The sequence below is a fragment of the Eutrigla gurnardus genome (assembly GCF_963514095.1).
Source record: "Eutrigla gurnardus genome assembly, chromosome: 7".
NCBI lineage: Eukaryota > Metazoa > Chordata > Actinopteri > Perciformes > Triglidae > Eutrigla > Eutrigla gurnardus.
Genome location: NC_139921.1, coordinates 24000284 through 24016615, shown reverse-complemented (window position 1 = coordinate 24016615; position 16332 = coordinate 24000284). Strand labels below are relative to the sequence as shown.

Below are 16332 nucleotides of genomic sequence, written 5' to 3'. Positions count from 1 at the left end.
TTACATACACATTTACCTACAAAATAGAATCTGCAAAACAAATCTTTTATTATGAAAGAATGTACAGCAATGCCACATATAATCTTCGTTTCCAGAAAACAGGAAACTAAATAATGATGGAAGGACCAGAGCAAACAAATGCCATTATAAAGAGCTCTTTAACAAAGTGTCACAGATGTTTGTGTTTTTTCTCTCCGTAAATTTTAAACGTGATGTTCAAGTCTTCTTCTTTGCACTTGTGAAACTCCCAAACTTGGAGGGCAATTCAGGTTGTTTAAGTATATGAATTTGAGCACGGGAAAGAATCTTCCGGTCATTTTTTAAACAAATAATAAATAGGTGTGTGTTTTATAGGTAGGGCCCCCAGCCCAGATACATCTGACAGAGCAGTTTGTCGTCTGTGGCTTCCTGTATGAGGTAATGTGCGTGCCCCTCTATGGACAGAGGTAGACCCAGTACTTTGTTCCTGCTCTTTATGACTCCCTGCAGACGCTGGTCGATGTCGCACACGTGGGTTTTCGCCTGGCACAGAAGGAGGAGCCGGGGGTAAATCACAATACAGTGATGCTAATACCAAAAATGTGACATTTATATGGTAAATGCATGTAAACAAACTTCCAACACACCTTTTCATTCACTATCTCTCCTGTCTCATTAGCCTGAGCTTTGGAGGGTCCTTTGGCTTGTTTGCTCCACTCCACCAGCGGGTCATGAAGAAAGGTCTTAAGAACACTTAAGAGGGGATATTAAAAATGAGAAACTTCGAATGTGGAAACCTTTTGAAAAAGAGAGTCACTATATACATTTGTGACAGAGAAAACAAGTTAAAAATAATTTGGGTACCTCATGAGCGGTTCTCTCTGGTCTCGAATTAATCTCAGGGTGACCTCGCAGGCCTGTCTGAAGAGACCCTCGGTGCCCATGGGCCCCATGGCGTGGACCATGTTCTGGGTCAGGCGGAAGGGAACCACCTCTGGCACGTCAAATGTCTCCCCCTAGTGGAGAGGGAAATACGCAGCATTAGAGAAATGCAGGGAGAGTGGAACATCTATGATTTTTTTTATCGAAGGAGGCTTCATCTTAAATGACTCCTAATTCATGTATATTTGAAGACAAACCTTGTTAAAGAGGCAGTTGAAGTCCACATGAACACATTCCCCAGTCAAAGAGTCAAAGAGGATGTTTTCTCCGTGGCGATCTCCCAGACCCAGGATGTAGCCAACCATGGACATCACAGCAGTGGAGCGGCAGTATGCAGAGCGACTGCTGTACCTACAAACACACAGTGATGGATTACTTACTAACTACTATCGTATCCCTAAATGTAACTAAACCGGGACTGGATTTATTTGATTCGTTTTGACACTGCTTTTGAAAGGAGAGTTACAGGTAGGGTCGTACCATGACGTCGGGTCGGGGAAGGTTCGGAGGAACCACTCGTGGAATACAGGAATGTGTCGAACACAAAGCACCTCCTTGTGGATTCGAAGCTTCTCCTCAAAGGGGGCCGTCTTTGGTAGAATAAGCTTCCTGAGCTCTTTACCTGATAAGTAGATACCTTAAAAACACAAAACATGACCAAATTACACTTCATACCGTTGAGCTTACGGTTCGTTTTATCTCTACTTCGATGTCTTCGGGTGTCACGTAGGAGTATACCTCTCTCTTTATACAGCTTGGTGAGGATGTGTCGAAGCCCGGCGGTGTTGTTGACCCACTCGATGATGCCGCACTCCTCGTTGAGAGGGATGACAGCGTAGGTACGGATGTGTAGCTCCCTCCGCCTCGACTCAGCATCTTTACGTAGGCACTTCACGTACAAAGACACATGCTATAAATACTGCTGACCTTTAGAGGAAACATTCTGCTGTATAGTCTTAGTAAGTATGGAGGGAAATCGCACTGTTCAGAGTTAATGAATATACGGCTCTATCAATTGCATTGCACTGGACTGCATAATGTACATTTTTCCACCTTTACTAACATACACGACGGGGATGGATTACTACATCTCAATATGACTAAATATATATATCGTACAGGTAGAAAATCAACAACTCAAACTATGTTATTACATATGGAGTCAAATATCACACACCTTGTTGATGAGGCAATTGAACTCCATGAGTCTGCAGTCCTTCCTCAGGTCATCTTTGGGTTTACACATCATAGTGTAGCTCCGCCCATCGGAGCCCTTCAGACTTATCTTCTTAGGCTTCTGTAAGGAGGCCAAGATCTCCACCTACAGACACAGGTTACAGTAAACACCACCTCAACATGCTTTCTGTGACAACAAAATCAGACCTTCTAAGATAATGTTGCTTAATGACTGCTCTCTGCAAGAAACTCAGATATTTATGGCCCTTCTCTTACAGTGTCTTCAAAGCCATCCAGGTATGCCCAGTGTCCAGGGAAGGCGTCGTGCTGTGTGTTTGCCCCGCCAGTAGAGGGCAGCGTTGGGATGAGGACCGACTGCAGCGGGATCAAGATCTGGCTGAAGGTGGGCTCCTCCACCAGACGCTTGAGCTGCTTGAAGTGAACGCTCATGCTGAGGGTGGTGCTGTTACCATCCACCTGAAAGGCACGTTCAAAACAACTACATATTCACAGCTGCCTTTTTATACGTTATTTCGACGCGGCCCACCTTGTAATGGTAACTGCAAGCATTGGAGTTCCAGAAGGGGATCAATAAATGTTGATTTTATAGCTTTAGAATTATGTGATCAGCTATATATTTATGCCATGGCTCCAAACTAGTATCTTAGAGTACAGAGTATGCTATAAACAGGAAGAATCCAATCATTACACATGTATAATCTTGATTGTAAAACGATTAAACCATACTAAACTATAATTTAGATAACATTTTTGTTGGAGTTTGGAAATGTACTTTCTATTTCAATTTCATGTAATATATAATACTGTGTGTGTGTGTGTGTGTACCGGCTTGTTGCAGAGTTCCAGCAGCTTGTCAGTCAGCCTGTTGGCATCGCCAATGAATTTCTCCAGAGACGTTTTAAGACTAATTGCTTTCTTAAGGATCTGATTACAACGGTTCACACGCATAGGGTAGGAAGACTGAAAAAATCAAATAAAATGGGGAAAAACACAGTTAGGAGGGAATGAAGGGTTCACCCATAGCAGCATGCACACAGTAAATACGATAGTAAACACTTCTAGTAGATGGTAATAGGGAAATATGCAGGCATCCAAGGTTTAGGAGCTCTACCATGAAAAATTAAACTGCAGATTCAGTAAACAAGGAAACAGAAAACACACACACACACACACCTTAGAGACGGCAGTCATTAGCCACATAGCCTGTTGGGGGTACGCCAGGAAGACTTTGGCCACGATGGTCATGAGGACGGTGAACACCTCGTCACTGGAGTGGCACACCCTGGAGATGAGCTGGGAGAAGGCAGTCAGGAACTGGTACGGCGCCAAGTTGGCGCAGTGCTCGCTCACCGCCGTGTTGATTTTCCCCAGCTCCTGTCGCATCTGTCTGTCTGAGCGCCCCGCTGTGGAGGAGGGAGGCGTGGGTTAGCAGTTAGCCAGACACTGGGAGGCAGTATCTCGTGTGTGTGTCTATATTTTAGTCACTACTGGCCACCCACCTTTCTCACACTCACACACTTTGGCCCCAAAATCCATCCAGAGAGACAGCATACGAGGCATGGCCTGGTAGATGTATTGGTTTCCAAACTGCAAGGCTCTGGGGAAGGGAGACAACCCCAATTTAAATGGCCGATGATGACTCGCCTACGGCGGAGTAAAGTAATCCTCAAGGATTGTGCATCGGCGGGAAGAAGAATAACCTACTTTCCAAAGTACAGGACGATATATCGGATGAGGTTCCCCTGTTTCTCCAGCTTGTTATCAGTCACCATCGGCATCACTTTGTCATAGTACTTGGCAAGGTAGAAGTTGCCATCCTCCCACTCAGGCAGAAGGTTGGTCACGTCCTAAGAAACAACAAACACACTTCAAAGCAGGTCTCTAACTGACAATGTGTTGCTTAATCTGACAATTACTTTCTTGATTCAATCAATTAATCGCCAAAATGTCAAAGAAAGGCAGCATATCCTTGTAATGTAATAAGTGGAGTAGGATATCATTGGCAATTTTGCTCATTATTAATATTGGATTAATTACTCTGCAGTGTCCAAAAAGTGCAGCTGTATGTAAAGTCTTCATATTGATGTCTTTGACGTTCTGCAAAGTGGTTCCTACCCTCTACAGATATCATGCCTGGTACCTTGTAAGCCTTCATGATGGCATTGGACTCAAAGTTGGCCGTCTCCTCCATGAAGCGTCCCACCAGCAGCATGGCCCTGCTTTTAGTCTGCAGGCTGCGGGGATCCGTCAGCGGCTGGTCCTCAGGAAAACACTGGGCCACGCCCTTCTGGAGGACGATCAGGGCTTCGTGTACATCGCCCTGGCAACACACGGTTTATTAGCGGCCTATCAGAATCCCTACGCAACTCAATCGTGAATAGGAAAGCACCCCTTGTAGAGGTTGGTTGATAAGGAAACAAGAGGGAGCTTCACACAAGAGTTGCCGATGGTGTACTTTAGACAAGGAAGTGCAAAAATGTGATCAAAGGGTTGGTTCTACCTTGGACCAAAGCCACTTGGCCTTCTCGGTCACCAGCTCGGCCAGGTGTGTGTTCTCTGCGTTTAACAGTGCGTTGAAGGCAGTCTGGTGGTGGCCTGCCTTTCTGGCCACACGGGCACTTTGCAGCCAGCACTCCCCGACCAGCTCCTTGCTGTTGGGCCTGGAGAGAAAACATCTGTGATGGGACCTTTCTTCAGATTTGCACGATAATGCACAAGAGGGAGATTATTATATATTGGAGGCGAATGTTGACATTTTAACACAAATCCTTCTCCATTCTTACTGCGGTCCCAGGCTGAGCAGGGCACGCCGGAGGGCCAGGACGGGCTCCTTGGCCCTGAAGGAGTTCTGGGTCATCTCCAGACGATCCGACCAATGAGGAGGCAGCTGGCTGAGGCTGGGGGTGGAGCTTTCCCTCTGTCTCTGCAGCTCAGTAAAAGTGTGCTCCAGCTCGCTGAGCATGTGGAGCCTAGTCACACACACACATAGTTTTATCGCTGGTGAGAATCAGGAATCAACAACAGAATGTAAAACGTAACTGATTCCAAGAACCCAGACCTGACGATGTACTCGTATCCCCTCTGGTAGGTTCCACACTCATAACTGGCTGCAGACAAAGGGACGACCTGTTCCTTCCTAACCAGCTTCAGCTTCTCACTGAACGTCTCTGCATCCTGCTTCTTAGCCGACAGCAGTAACTGGCCGAGTCGCACACCCCAGGTATTGGACTGGTGGTCTGGAGACATGACGGCAGTGAAAAAACTTATATGGGAGCTAATATACGGGATTTTCAAGGATCGTCGTGTGCGTTTTATTAACCTGAACTCAAATAATCTTCCAGCAGGTCCCATTTCCCGAGCTTCCAGGCCGCCTCCACCCTGTAGGTATTCAGCTCCGACTTCCACTGGTGCCTTAATGAGTGCATATATAGGTAAATTCAGTGGATCCTAACTGACTTACGTGTTATCCAAGTATAAAATACAACAGTCCATTAGTTAAGAAGTCATGAAGAAGACATAAAACCATGTATTTTGTAAATCAAACAGCGACTTTTGTGAGAACAAGAGAGATGTGTGTGTGTGTGTCTCACTTGTTGGCCAGTACTCCATTAACCTGAGTGATGACTGTTGACAGCTGTCCCAGGCCGAGCATAGAGGTCATCACCCCGTGATAGTGACCAATCTATACACAAGGGGAACAACCGAAAGATTAAACGGCGTTACAAAGAGCAGCGGACACCACACTGTTACCTTTGCACTATTTAAATATGAATTGCAATGTTGGCGAGCTGAGAACGGAAACTTATTCAATTTTGGCAAAATTATAGAAAGCAAATATAGAACTGGAACTGAATATGAGATCGATTTAACAACCTTTCATCATATCAAACCTGAAAATTAGCTTATTTATTTCTGGCGTGGCATTTTAACCTCATATGCATACAGTGTGAATCATTTGCTGACATTGAAGGCAAAAAAGCAAGTCATTAAAACATGGTTGTGTGTGTGTGTGTGTGTGTGTGTGTGCACCTGGTCCGACTCCAGCTGAATGGCCCGGTCATAGCAGGCGGTTGCATCTCTGAGCAGGCCGATGCTCTCGTGCTCCAGTATCTGTTCCCGCAGCGACGGCTCCTCCCTTCTCAGGGCGTTGACCCCTCTCACCCCGTCGGGCTCATGCATGGCGGCGTACAGCGTCTGCAGCGGCCAACAACTTCTACTTAACATGGGCGAGCCGATCATTAAGTACCATCATTTATTGACCATGAACAGCGTGGTAAAGATATGATCTTATCATTTTAATACTCTAACTAATTAATAATAACATGTTCTGATTACTTATAAGCAACCAGTACTATGCCAACCAATACTTTTTTATACATAAAAAGCAGAGGAAAAACACACACTTTAGCAAAAGAAATCATTCAAATGACTTATTGTCTGACCTGCAGGAGGGTGAGATGGTCCTGGATGCTCTCTTTGTTTTCCAACATGTACGCTTCAAAGTGCATGAGGGCACGAGTGTAGGCTTTGGATCGCAGCGAGGCTTTGGCCAGGACGTCCTGTGGGATACCTTTAAGGAAGGCCACCACGCGCTGGTACTCTCCGCTCTCTGCAATAAGGCCTTTTTACTTCAGGCGGGTTAGTGATCAACACGGGTGACTCAACCTATAGCTCACTGATGAAACCACAACTCCACAAATTTTTATTAAATTTTACGGTGTCCTTGAGTGCTCAGAAAGGCACCTACAAATAAAATGTAGTATTATTATCACTCTGTTTCAGCACTGCAGTGAAAACCTAGAGCCTAGCAATGATGAGTGCACCGGGGTGATGTGTCACTAACCGTTGTGTTTGGGTTTGGAGGAGAGGATGTGGCGGCTCCACTGTGTGAGGTGGGAGATCATGCTGAACACAGTCTGAGTGCTGAGCTGGGACAGGCTGGAGGCCGTCTCCTGACAAGGCCGCCTCCCTCGTCCATCCCCCGCCGTCAGCACGGCCAGCATCTCCTCCGTTACCTGGACGGCGGTGCGTTTTTATTAATACCAGCATAAAAAAAACAAATCCCAAAACCTCCATTAATGCGACACAGACGGCGTCCTCACCTCCTGTTGCTCTGCAGGCGTGCAGCCCAGCAGCATGTAGAGCAGAATGTGAGGCAGCAGGTAGATGGTGACCTTGTAGTCGTGTTTGATGATGAAACTGCAGCAGGTGAACACTCTGCTGGCCAGCTCATGTCGCACCTAAAACACGCAAAACCAGTTCCTAAAACCTCCAACTTGAAAGGCAAGTTAACGCCATTGTAGAGAAAAAAAAAAAAATAGGCTTTTCACGGATTTCAGAAAAGATGGGACATTCAGACCAACAAAAGCATCCAACTGGTTGACCTTGTGGATGAGGTATCCGGCCCAGGTGGCTGACCAATCAGAGAATTTGCTGCCTCTCTTGCTTAAATACACCGGCTTCTTCAGTTTAGACCAATTAACCTCCTTCTGACTGCTCTTGTATCTGAAGATGGAGAGGAGGGGAGAATAGTAAAAGTAAAATAGCTTCCACTTGATGGATTCGATCTCTGAATTACGTGCGAGACATTTACAAAGACGGGATCAGAGTGTTGGTGTAAACCTGAATACCTGCTGTTGAGGTGCGGTTCCAGTATTTCTTGAATGTGCTCTGGGAATCTCCGCCATAAACGGCGCCCCGGCGAGTCGCTTCGACCCTCGCGACACTCAAAGATGGACAGCAGCTCCTACGACACATGACAAGCGGACACCTTACTCAAAACGAAGGGCGATTTCCTCGACAATCGCTGACCCGATCGACATCACGCTCGGCGGCAGTATCGCTCAGAACCCAAGAAACTGCCAAGTGACGTTTTTTTGGATGAACGGTTCTCTAGAAAGCTGCAAGCAGCGATAACGGAGGCCAGGCAATAGGTTCACAGCACTAGAAGCCAAATAAAGAGAGAGCAAGATGCACAAATTAAACTGCAAAGTGAAGGGTTGCACGGGGGGGCGGGTACCTGAATTGCATAAGCGGCCGAGTCCTGTGCTCTCACATCATCGGCGTAAGCCAGAAATGTTCTGGTCAGTTCAATCAGCAGGTCATAGGCGAAGTTGGGATCCTCAACGCCGCTCTGTTCATAGAAAAACATCTAGCTGGGAATCTTTCCACACGAGTACAGACATAGTGCCACACTCTTTTTTTAAATAAATGCACAGCTTTGGACTTGTCCAGCTTACCACGAAGGTGTTGCGGTCGCCGTGGGTCTGCGCGTGCGACAGATCCAGGCGTCCAGGATCCACGGCCCCCAGCTCCCCCAGACACTCCCCACAGAGGAGCCTGGCCTCCGGGGACGAGTCCTGGCAGCCCTTCAGCAGAACCGACACGAGGCTGGAGATGACCGGCTCCACCGCCTCACTCGCACAGACCTGCCGCAGGAGCCACTCCTGCAGTCCACAGCATTAAATAAAAAAGCAGTGAAAGACCGACACTCACACGACTAATAGCATAGTAGAACATTCTATTATAACACTGGGACAAGAAGCCTGGACTCTGTCAGAGGAAGTCGTGTGTTTTGTTGTGCACCTGCTTGCTGTGCATCATGTCCCTGAGGCTGGTCAGCGCGTGGATCCTGACGTCGACGTTCTCATGCTGAACGGCCCTCATGGACAGCTGCAGCGCTGCGGCCAGGTCACTGCTGCTGGCTGTCAGCTGGATGGAACCAGACATAGTGCATATTCTTATTAACAACCACTAAAACCTTGTCAAACATCCGCATCCTTCATTTACGTCGTCATCATCATGATGGTCCTCTTATCCATACTGACCTTCTTGTAGTTCTGCAAAACAGTGTGGATGTCTTTCAACTCAGGGTGGTCCGGCAGAAAGTAAATCTCGTGGAGGAAGTCGTTGACTTCTTCCCTGTGGGAAATTGACTGAATTAGATCACGACTATTGAAGGTCCTGAATAAAGTATTGTTTTAGAATTTGCCCCCATCCAAGCACTCTTATTTGAGATTATAATATGTTGTTTTAACATGAAAAATTACATCTTAATCAAAGCAGGAAAAAAAAAAGGTGACATTTCTTTTGCACAGGTTTTAAATTAAAATTAAAATGTGTGTGTGTGTGTGTTACCTGTTTTCCAGTATGAGGAAGCGGATAATGGCAGCGGTTTCTTTGGGCTGCAGTGGGATCAGGGGGAGGAGTGCGACGATGACATGGCTCAGTAGAGGGCCCAGGTGTGCCGTCTCCACGCTCCTCACAAAACACTCCCACGTCCTGTTCAAATAAATAGGAGGAATTAATACACAGAACTAGAGGCAGTGGTCCGACTGCATCGCACTGTGTTCTGGTATGTAATCAAACGTTGCAGCCTTGGCATCCAATCAATGGAGCACAGATATGTCGTTTCCTTGTGGATTCAAAGTGTGTGCACTGACTGGCAGCAGAGCAGAGGGAAGTCCTCTCTGTATCGGAGGCCCGTGCGGAGCGTCGTCATCATCTTTACTCGGACGGAGCTGATGTGTTTGGAGCCCATCAGTCGCATTAGAGCCATCACACTCATCAACGCCTGCACAGAAAACGGACGAGGCTCAGCGGAACTTCAGACAAACAACAGCGTTTAAACATTCAGACACGATATTGCTGTGGTTATTGACCACAAACAGCAGCTCCGTGAATTCTCCCTGACTGAAACTATACACTCTCAAACATAAAACAGATTCAGTTGTGGACCACGCACCAACTTCTTGCGGTCCTTCTCTCCGGCGCTGGAGCTGAGCAGCTGCATGTTGAAGAAGGCAAGAATTCCCAGCAGCTTCGGCTGCAGGTAGTCTGCCTGTCACACGACGACCGAAGAAAGGGAAAATCATTTTTCCTCACATCCTATACTTGTAAATATGATGTAAACAAGCTTAGCAACACATTTTTCTTTTTGGTTTAAACTGTGACACGTACCATCCGTTCTGGGGTGGTGATGTCCCGAGGACCCTGGTACGGGTCATCATTGGACGCAAAAGAGGCCAGGATTGCCAGACCATTAAATACCTAGAAAAACACACGTGACCAATAAATAGCGTTTAACCACATCAATTAAAGATGTGAATGCATACTGAAACGGACTCAACAATCTTGTGTTTATATGCGTGAGTCGACCTGTTGGTAGTGTTCTCCGAGGCGCAGCAGCAGCTCGTTGTGAAGACCCTGGAAGTCTTGCCTTAGCAGAGAGCCCAGTTCAATCTCTGTCTCGCTCTGACAGAATATTAGGAAAAACAAGTAGAAATCGTTCCAATCTGGCCAAGTGCAGTGCTTTAGACTTTATAAAATACCAATAACATCTACATTCATTAACCACGACACTACTGCACTAAGCAGACTAACTGTTCTGATATTGGTCATATTATTAATACCTGCAGGTAGTGGAAAGCCCTCTCTAGCTCTTCTTTCGTGCAGGAACAGACCAGATGGCTGAAGATGTACTTGAAGTTGTTGATCAGGATCTCTCTCCGGTTCGCCTTCAGCTCATTGGCCAGGGTACGGATCAGGGCGGAGCCAGTAGCACTCGCTTTGGCTGCCAGGTAGGGCAGGAGCACCTGGAGGGTCCTCTACATATACAAGTATGCATAAAAAAACCCCCAGATATGCTCAAAACACATGTACATATACATAATACAGTCTCAATGTACTATCATATTCAACAGAATGTTCAGTGTATATTCGGTGTACTTTCCTGTAGTTACAGTACATGCATGTCATACCGTGAGGAAGCGGTGGAGGTCTGGGAAATCGAAAGCGTGCGCGATCTGAGCCAGGATGTCCAGGGCCAGCTCTCTCTGATTGGCCGATTCGCTGCCCTGATCCGGTGTGCTTCGCAGGGCCGACGCGTGGCGCGAATGCAGCGACTCTACCAGGAACTTCACATGGAGAGGGAAGATTTAATTAACGCCAGCGTGTCTTTACATTTCTGAAACTCCCATTTTTTAAGTAAAAACTAATTAATCTCAACGCAATTCAGGGAGACAACCAGGAAAGAGTTATTTTCCACAAAAAAAGGACACACATTTACTCAAAAGAAAAGCATTCCAACTAGCACTGCTGCACATCTTTGAAAGTGTTATACTACATTATTATGGTATTGTTAATATATCTCCTTACAGATTGAGCATCTTGAAATTTCTCCATGAGCATTACGTATTTGATACCTGGCAAATGGGGTTCTTGTACTGACTGAAGAGGGTCTGGAGTTTGAGGCCTTTGGCGGCGGCCAGAGCTCTGATCTGCGCGTAAGCGGCTAGAGACACCGGAGACGACTTGGACAGCAGACAGTGGAGCAGCCGCAGCAGAGAGAACGACACCAAACTACCCTGAGAGGCTCTGACAGGAGACAAGGGAGATTTAAAAGTATTTATTCACAACGCTTTTAGGAGGATTACATCTCTCCATTATCTACATTTCACCGACAACAAACATGTAAGACACATGATTAAAAATAAGACTATATATCGATACAAAAGGGAAAGAAGGAAGCAGGAGAGCATTATACTGCATTAAGCATGTTTTTTAAGATTATTTTTTGGCTAGAGCGCCAGTGAAGAAGAAGGGAGATGACATGCGGGAAATGTGTCCCGGGCGGGAGTCGAACCACCGCGTCGAGGACAGTTTTTAGCCTCTGTAAATGGGGCTGCTGCCCTAAACACTGCGCCACCGGCCGCCCCCATTAAGCATGTTTTTAAGAGTGATTCCTGGCTTTATGCTTCAGTCACACTAAACACCACGGCGGCGTTGACTCTCTTCTGTTCTCTCGTGTAAAGACAAAGTCGCCCGTACCTGCCAATCTCTCCAGTGGTGAGGATGAGAGTGTTGCGCAGGTCGTCGTCTCTGTTGAGTTTAGCGTTGTTGAATGCCTCTTTAAGATGGGCGACCAGGAGCTTAGGGGCAAAAAAATGCACACATTTTATGCATTTTTGTTGAAGAATAATATATGTAGAATGAAAATGATGGTCTCTACATGTTTAGATATTTGAGTCTCACCAGCGGAATAACTCACCTCACTCAGAGAGCCCTGCTTGGTCCATTTGGTGGTCTCTGTTAGCAGGAAATGCACCGATTGGCTGAAGCGTGTCCTGACCACTGGATCCGAGTCCTCCATTAGACCAATCAGAGCACAGAGAACTGCCTGGGCGTCGCTGTCTCCACCAACCAGATTCACGTGCTGACAGAGGTGCGGCAGGGCTTCTAGGAAAGCTACGAAAAGTGAAATCAATAAATATCTCAGAGAAAAATGAAAAGTAATCACAGTAATGTACTGTATATATAATACATATAGCATCTTTTAGGGTTTCTGCATGTTATCAAAGCTCAATGTGGAAGAAAACCCTCACACGATACCTTGTTTAACACAACTTGGAGCTTGCCGTTTGAGCAGTGGCAGGAAGGGTCTGACAAAAGTTGCCCCGAGGGACGGAGAAGCGTTCCCGGCATGCTCTGTTGCAAGGCTGAGTTGGTGGCAGAGGATCTCAGGAAGACGAGTAGACTCCGTGCAGACGTCACTGAGCTGGGAGAGCTCCGACTGGATGCAGCTCAGCTGACCGACGATCCTGGCGAGCTCCTTCTTCACCGGCTCCGAGTCGTGCTCCAGCATGGGCCTGCAAACGGTCAAATGTGCGACGTGAAACAGGGACACCAAAGCGAGAGCATATTTGTGCGCGCATACTGTTTATGCATATGCACATATGTGCGTACAGAAGAGTAGTGCTCATGAGGTCGTGGTGGGAGTTTCCCAGGTGATGAAGAAGGAGAGGGAAGGCCCTGACCGCCGCCGCTCTCACCACCTCATCTGGACTCCACACCATCTTGGTAAAGACACAAACGCGCCACGTTTCACACACGCCACGCCTCAGGAGGGCAAGCAGCGACACGCAGTCTGCCTGGATCTCGGATGCTGGAAAGACGCATACAATTTGGAGGTCAACCCACAGGAAAACGGCCCGGTAAAAAACGTTTGAAACGATGGTATAGCAATTGTGAGACAAGTGAGGAATGCTCACAGTAACAGAGGCTGAGTCTGTGGGCGAAGGCGGGCAGCCAGGAGGGGAATCCTGAACTCTTATAGGCCGAGACCGACTTGTTCTCGTTCACCCAGGGAAGAGACAGCAGAGCACACACTCGCCGCTGGAGCCCGTCCTCACTGTGGCAGCTCACTACACACACACACACACACACACGCACACGCACACGCACACGCACACGCACACACACACGCACACACACACACACACACCAATATATGCTTTTGAGGTGACGTACAATAAATAACAAAGCAAACAAAAAACAAATAAAAAAACTATAGGAACTGTATGTGTTTTTTGTGAATGTGTCCTTACTTGTCAGGTAGAGGATAGAGTCCAGGACCCTAATAGTGGTCTTGACAGCAGACGCAAAGTAGTCCTGGTTTGAGTCAGGTTGAGGACCTCCTTCTAACACTGACTGACAGCCCTTTAAGGCCCGGCCCAGAGTCTCATTGGGCACCCAGAGGAGAGGAGACGCGCTGTCAACAATGAGACCGGGTCGTTACTTACTACAGCAATGTAGGTCATTCTTAAAGTTTGACAGACAACGAATAAAAATAAAAACAAGAGAGCTAGAGTGACAGGCGGAGTTTGTGTCTCACCCGGTGGGAGAGGAGCAGAGGGCTGCCAGGTGGAGGATGAGGGCGAGACCCTCCAGAGCAGAGAGAGTCCGTTTGGTTTCAGGGCCGTCAGAGTTCAAGAAGGTGAGCAGCTCCTCCAGCTGACTGTTCACCACAGCCCAGACCTCGCTGCCGACACGCATGTCCACCTCACTAAAGACACACAGTCAAAATAAAGTCATGTGAAGGACAACGCAATAGCGATACAAATAACAGTTGAGCACTCACCGACATACGAGATATTAGCTGAACATATAACCACATGCACTTTGTTGTATTTCCCTCTATATGATATGACATAATGCAACCCTTTACACCACTAAACGTGAGCACTGGACTACTTCTATAGCACAGTTGTGAATGTCCAATTAACTCACACGGCGGGTGTTTTTGTCGTCTTGCTGACCGACTTGGTGGTAGGTTTGCAGGGTTTCTTTGCGGCGGTCTGTCCTTCTCCCGACTTCTGCATCACCAGAGCGGTGTCCACCTTCAGCGCGGATCGGAGAAACCCCTCCGCACACTGAAGCGCCACAGACATTGTAAGGACGACGAAAGATGTGACAAAAAAGAAAGAAATATGCAGCAGAGAATCGTACCTCAGCTTGATCTTCTGTTCCAATGGTGCGTGCCAACATCCTGCAGACGTCGGTGACCCGCTGCCTTCTCAACAACGCGGCACTTTCATAAACCACGGCGACAGAAAGCAAGAAGCTGAACAGCAAGCAGAGTGATTCGGTGACCTCCGACCCCAACTTGACACCGGACCCTCCAAGAGAACACACGCACTCGAACATGTCCGAAAGATGGACGGGTTCAAAGTGGGAGTGGGAGACACCAGGCGGCTGAAACACACAGCGAGTCAGGTGCAGCAGCTCTCCGCCATACCGATGGTTCTCATCCGAGTCCGCCGTGTAGGTGTAGGCGTGCGTTTCGAGCAAATTGAGGTAGGCCGCGAAGAACTCGTGGCTCTGCATCTCAGGAAACCCTCCCAGCTCCACCAGTCGGCTGAGCATCACCATGGAGATCTTCTTCAGTCTGGCGTTGCCGTTGGTTAGGAAAGAGCAAGCCGTCTCCCAGGCCACGCCGACGTCGCGACGGGAGACGACTCCCCGCAGGGCGTCGGTCCCGACGCCGATGGCCACAGCGGTCAGGGACTCCAGGGCGGCGGGCGAGGAGACGACGAGCGGGGAGGGGGTGAGGTACGAGGAGGCAGGGACGGGGGAGATGCTGAAGCGTTCGAGCGCTACAGGCCATCGGCTCCGAGCGCGAATGTCCGAAGCGCGTCCACTTCCTGCCGGCGATGCAAAATGAGTGTGCAGGGTGACGCTGAGGTCCTGGGCCAAGAGAATGAGTTCCTGCGTGAGACGGCTGAAGATGAACGGCGCCCTGGCTCTCAGGGTGTGGAGTAAAGAACACAGCACGGCAGAGACCTGGCCGTGGATGACATCGCAGTCTGGAGCCGCCGCCACACGAAGCAAACGCACGGCCACCCACTTACTAAAGTCTGGATCAAGGAAGGAATGAGGAGACGTTAGCGCTGGAAGGGAATAATCACATGATTTCACATTTTTACACTCCAAAAAAACCAGTGTCTCATACCAGTACAGCTCTGTGTGGTGTCCGGATACTCAGCAGGCTGGCAGGCAGGGTTGGCAAACATCAGAGATGAGGATTTGATTATATGCTGCACAAAGTCCAGCAGCATCACACAAGCGGGCTCAGAACTGGACTTCTTATTCAGCCCCAGAGCAACTGGAAGAACAAGGACTTGATTAAGCAACTGGTTCTCAACCTGGGAATCAGGAAACTCACCCGGACATAATGATGGAGACACATCTGTGGGAAGAGGCTTCCCTTTAAAAAGGTAACAAGCTGCGTCACGTGTTGTCAGGTGTTTCCATTATTGTGTCCACCTGAGACTCACCGACATCCACGTCCGTCAGGATCCGGTCAATGAACTGGCAGAGGATCTGTCGCGGTTTCTGCACCGCCTGGTCGTACTCAGCCGCGCCGGCACTGCAGACCCAAGCACGGCGTGACGTCATTCGCGGGAATACAGTACAAAGACGGTTTTTCATGCACAAATAAGGGGCTCAGCTCATTCTAATAATGGCTTCAGAAGAACGAGCTTAGCTTAGCACAACGTTTAGCCGGTCGCTCACCTCGCTAGCTCCTGAAGCGCCGGTATCATGGCGGACATCTCCAGTCCTTCCATGTTCACAGCCGCTCGTTGCGTCGCTACCGAAAGGGCAACTTCTTCGAGACAGAACATCAACTTCGAGAGTGACCGTCGACGTGCACACCTCTCGCGTTGCGTGTCCCGGCCATGCCGCTGAAAGTCTTTCGAAAAGTTTCGCTCCAAAGTGACGTCTTTTTGTTTTGGTACGGCAGCCATCGAGGGTCATTACACCCTACGCGAAATGCAAACTGCTCCCCCTGGCGACGTATTTGTGTACTTACCGTTAAAGTATACGCAGTATACTGAGATAAAGGTACTCACTACGCAGAATGGCACATTATACTAT

At 48.0% G+C, this 16332-nt stretch overlaps 2 protein-coding genes across 2 annotated transcripts in view; one reads left to right on the top strand and one right to left on the bottom strand.

The window, feature by feature from the left end:
- Positions 1–16332, top strand: part of gyg1a (glycogenin 1a) — a 40367-nt gene that overhangs the window by 6890 nt on the left and 17145 nt on the right. The gene's annotated exons all lie outside the window — the stretch shown is intronic.
- Positions 30–16314, bottom strand: atr (ATR checkpoint kinase). Its single transcript, XM_084013082.1, has 48 exons — positions 15970–16314; positions 15732–15823; positions 15407–15559; positions 14404–15311; positions 14185–14327; positions 13790–13960; positions 13503–13666; positions 13167–13319; positions 12862–13060; positions 12508–12764; positions 12167–12363; positions 11947–12047; positions 11322–11493; positions 10878–11033; positions 10530–10724; positions 10276–10371; positions 10078–10167; positions 9863–9958; positions 9561–9691; positions 9256–9399; positions 8946–9039; positions 8704–8829; positions 8358–8564; positions 8138–8251; positions 7749–7864; positions 7503–7623; positions 7221–7358; positions 6962–7133; positions 6561–6727; positions 6148–6312; positions 5709–5800; positions 5438–5529; positions 5177–5354; positions 4902–5087; positions 4619–4778; positions 4259–4438; positions 3823–3965; positions 3618–3715; positions 3292–3521; positions 2944–3078; positions 2374–2574; positions 2099–2242; positions 1660–1810; positions 1402–1558; positions 1119–1272; positions 844–995; positions 627–732; positions 30–522 (listed from the first exon to the last, which is right to left on the bottom strand). Exons 1-48 carry the CDS (start codon positions 16200–16202, stop codon positions 349–351), a joined length of 8004 nt encoding a protein of 2667 aa, XP_083869208.1. The 5' UTR covers positions 16203–16314; the 3' UTR covers positions 30–348.

Excerpts from the sequence above, each read along its gene's own strand:
- atr (XM_084013082.1), bottom strand. The coding sequence starts at position 16,202 with ATGGCTGCCGTACCAAAACAAAAAGACGTCACTTTGGAGCGAAACTTT. Across the intron at positions 10,168-10,275 it reads TCGGAGAACACTACCAACAG|GTATTTAATGGTCTGGCAAT; the intron begins GTCGACTCACGC and ends GTGTTTTTCTAG. Across the intron at positions 7,624-7,748 it reads GAACCGCACCTCAACAGCAG|ATACAAGAGCAGTCAGAAGG; the intron begins GTATTCAGGTTT and ends CTCCATCTTCAG.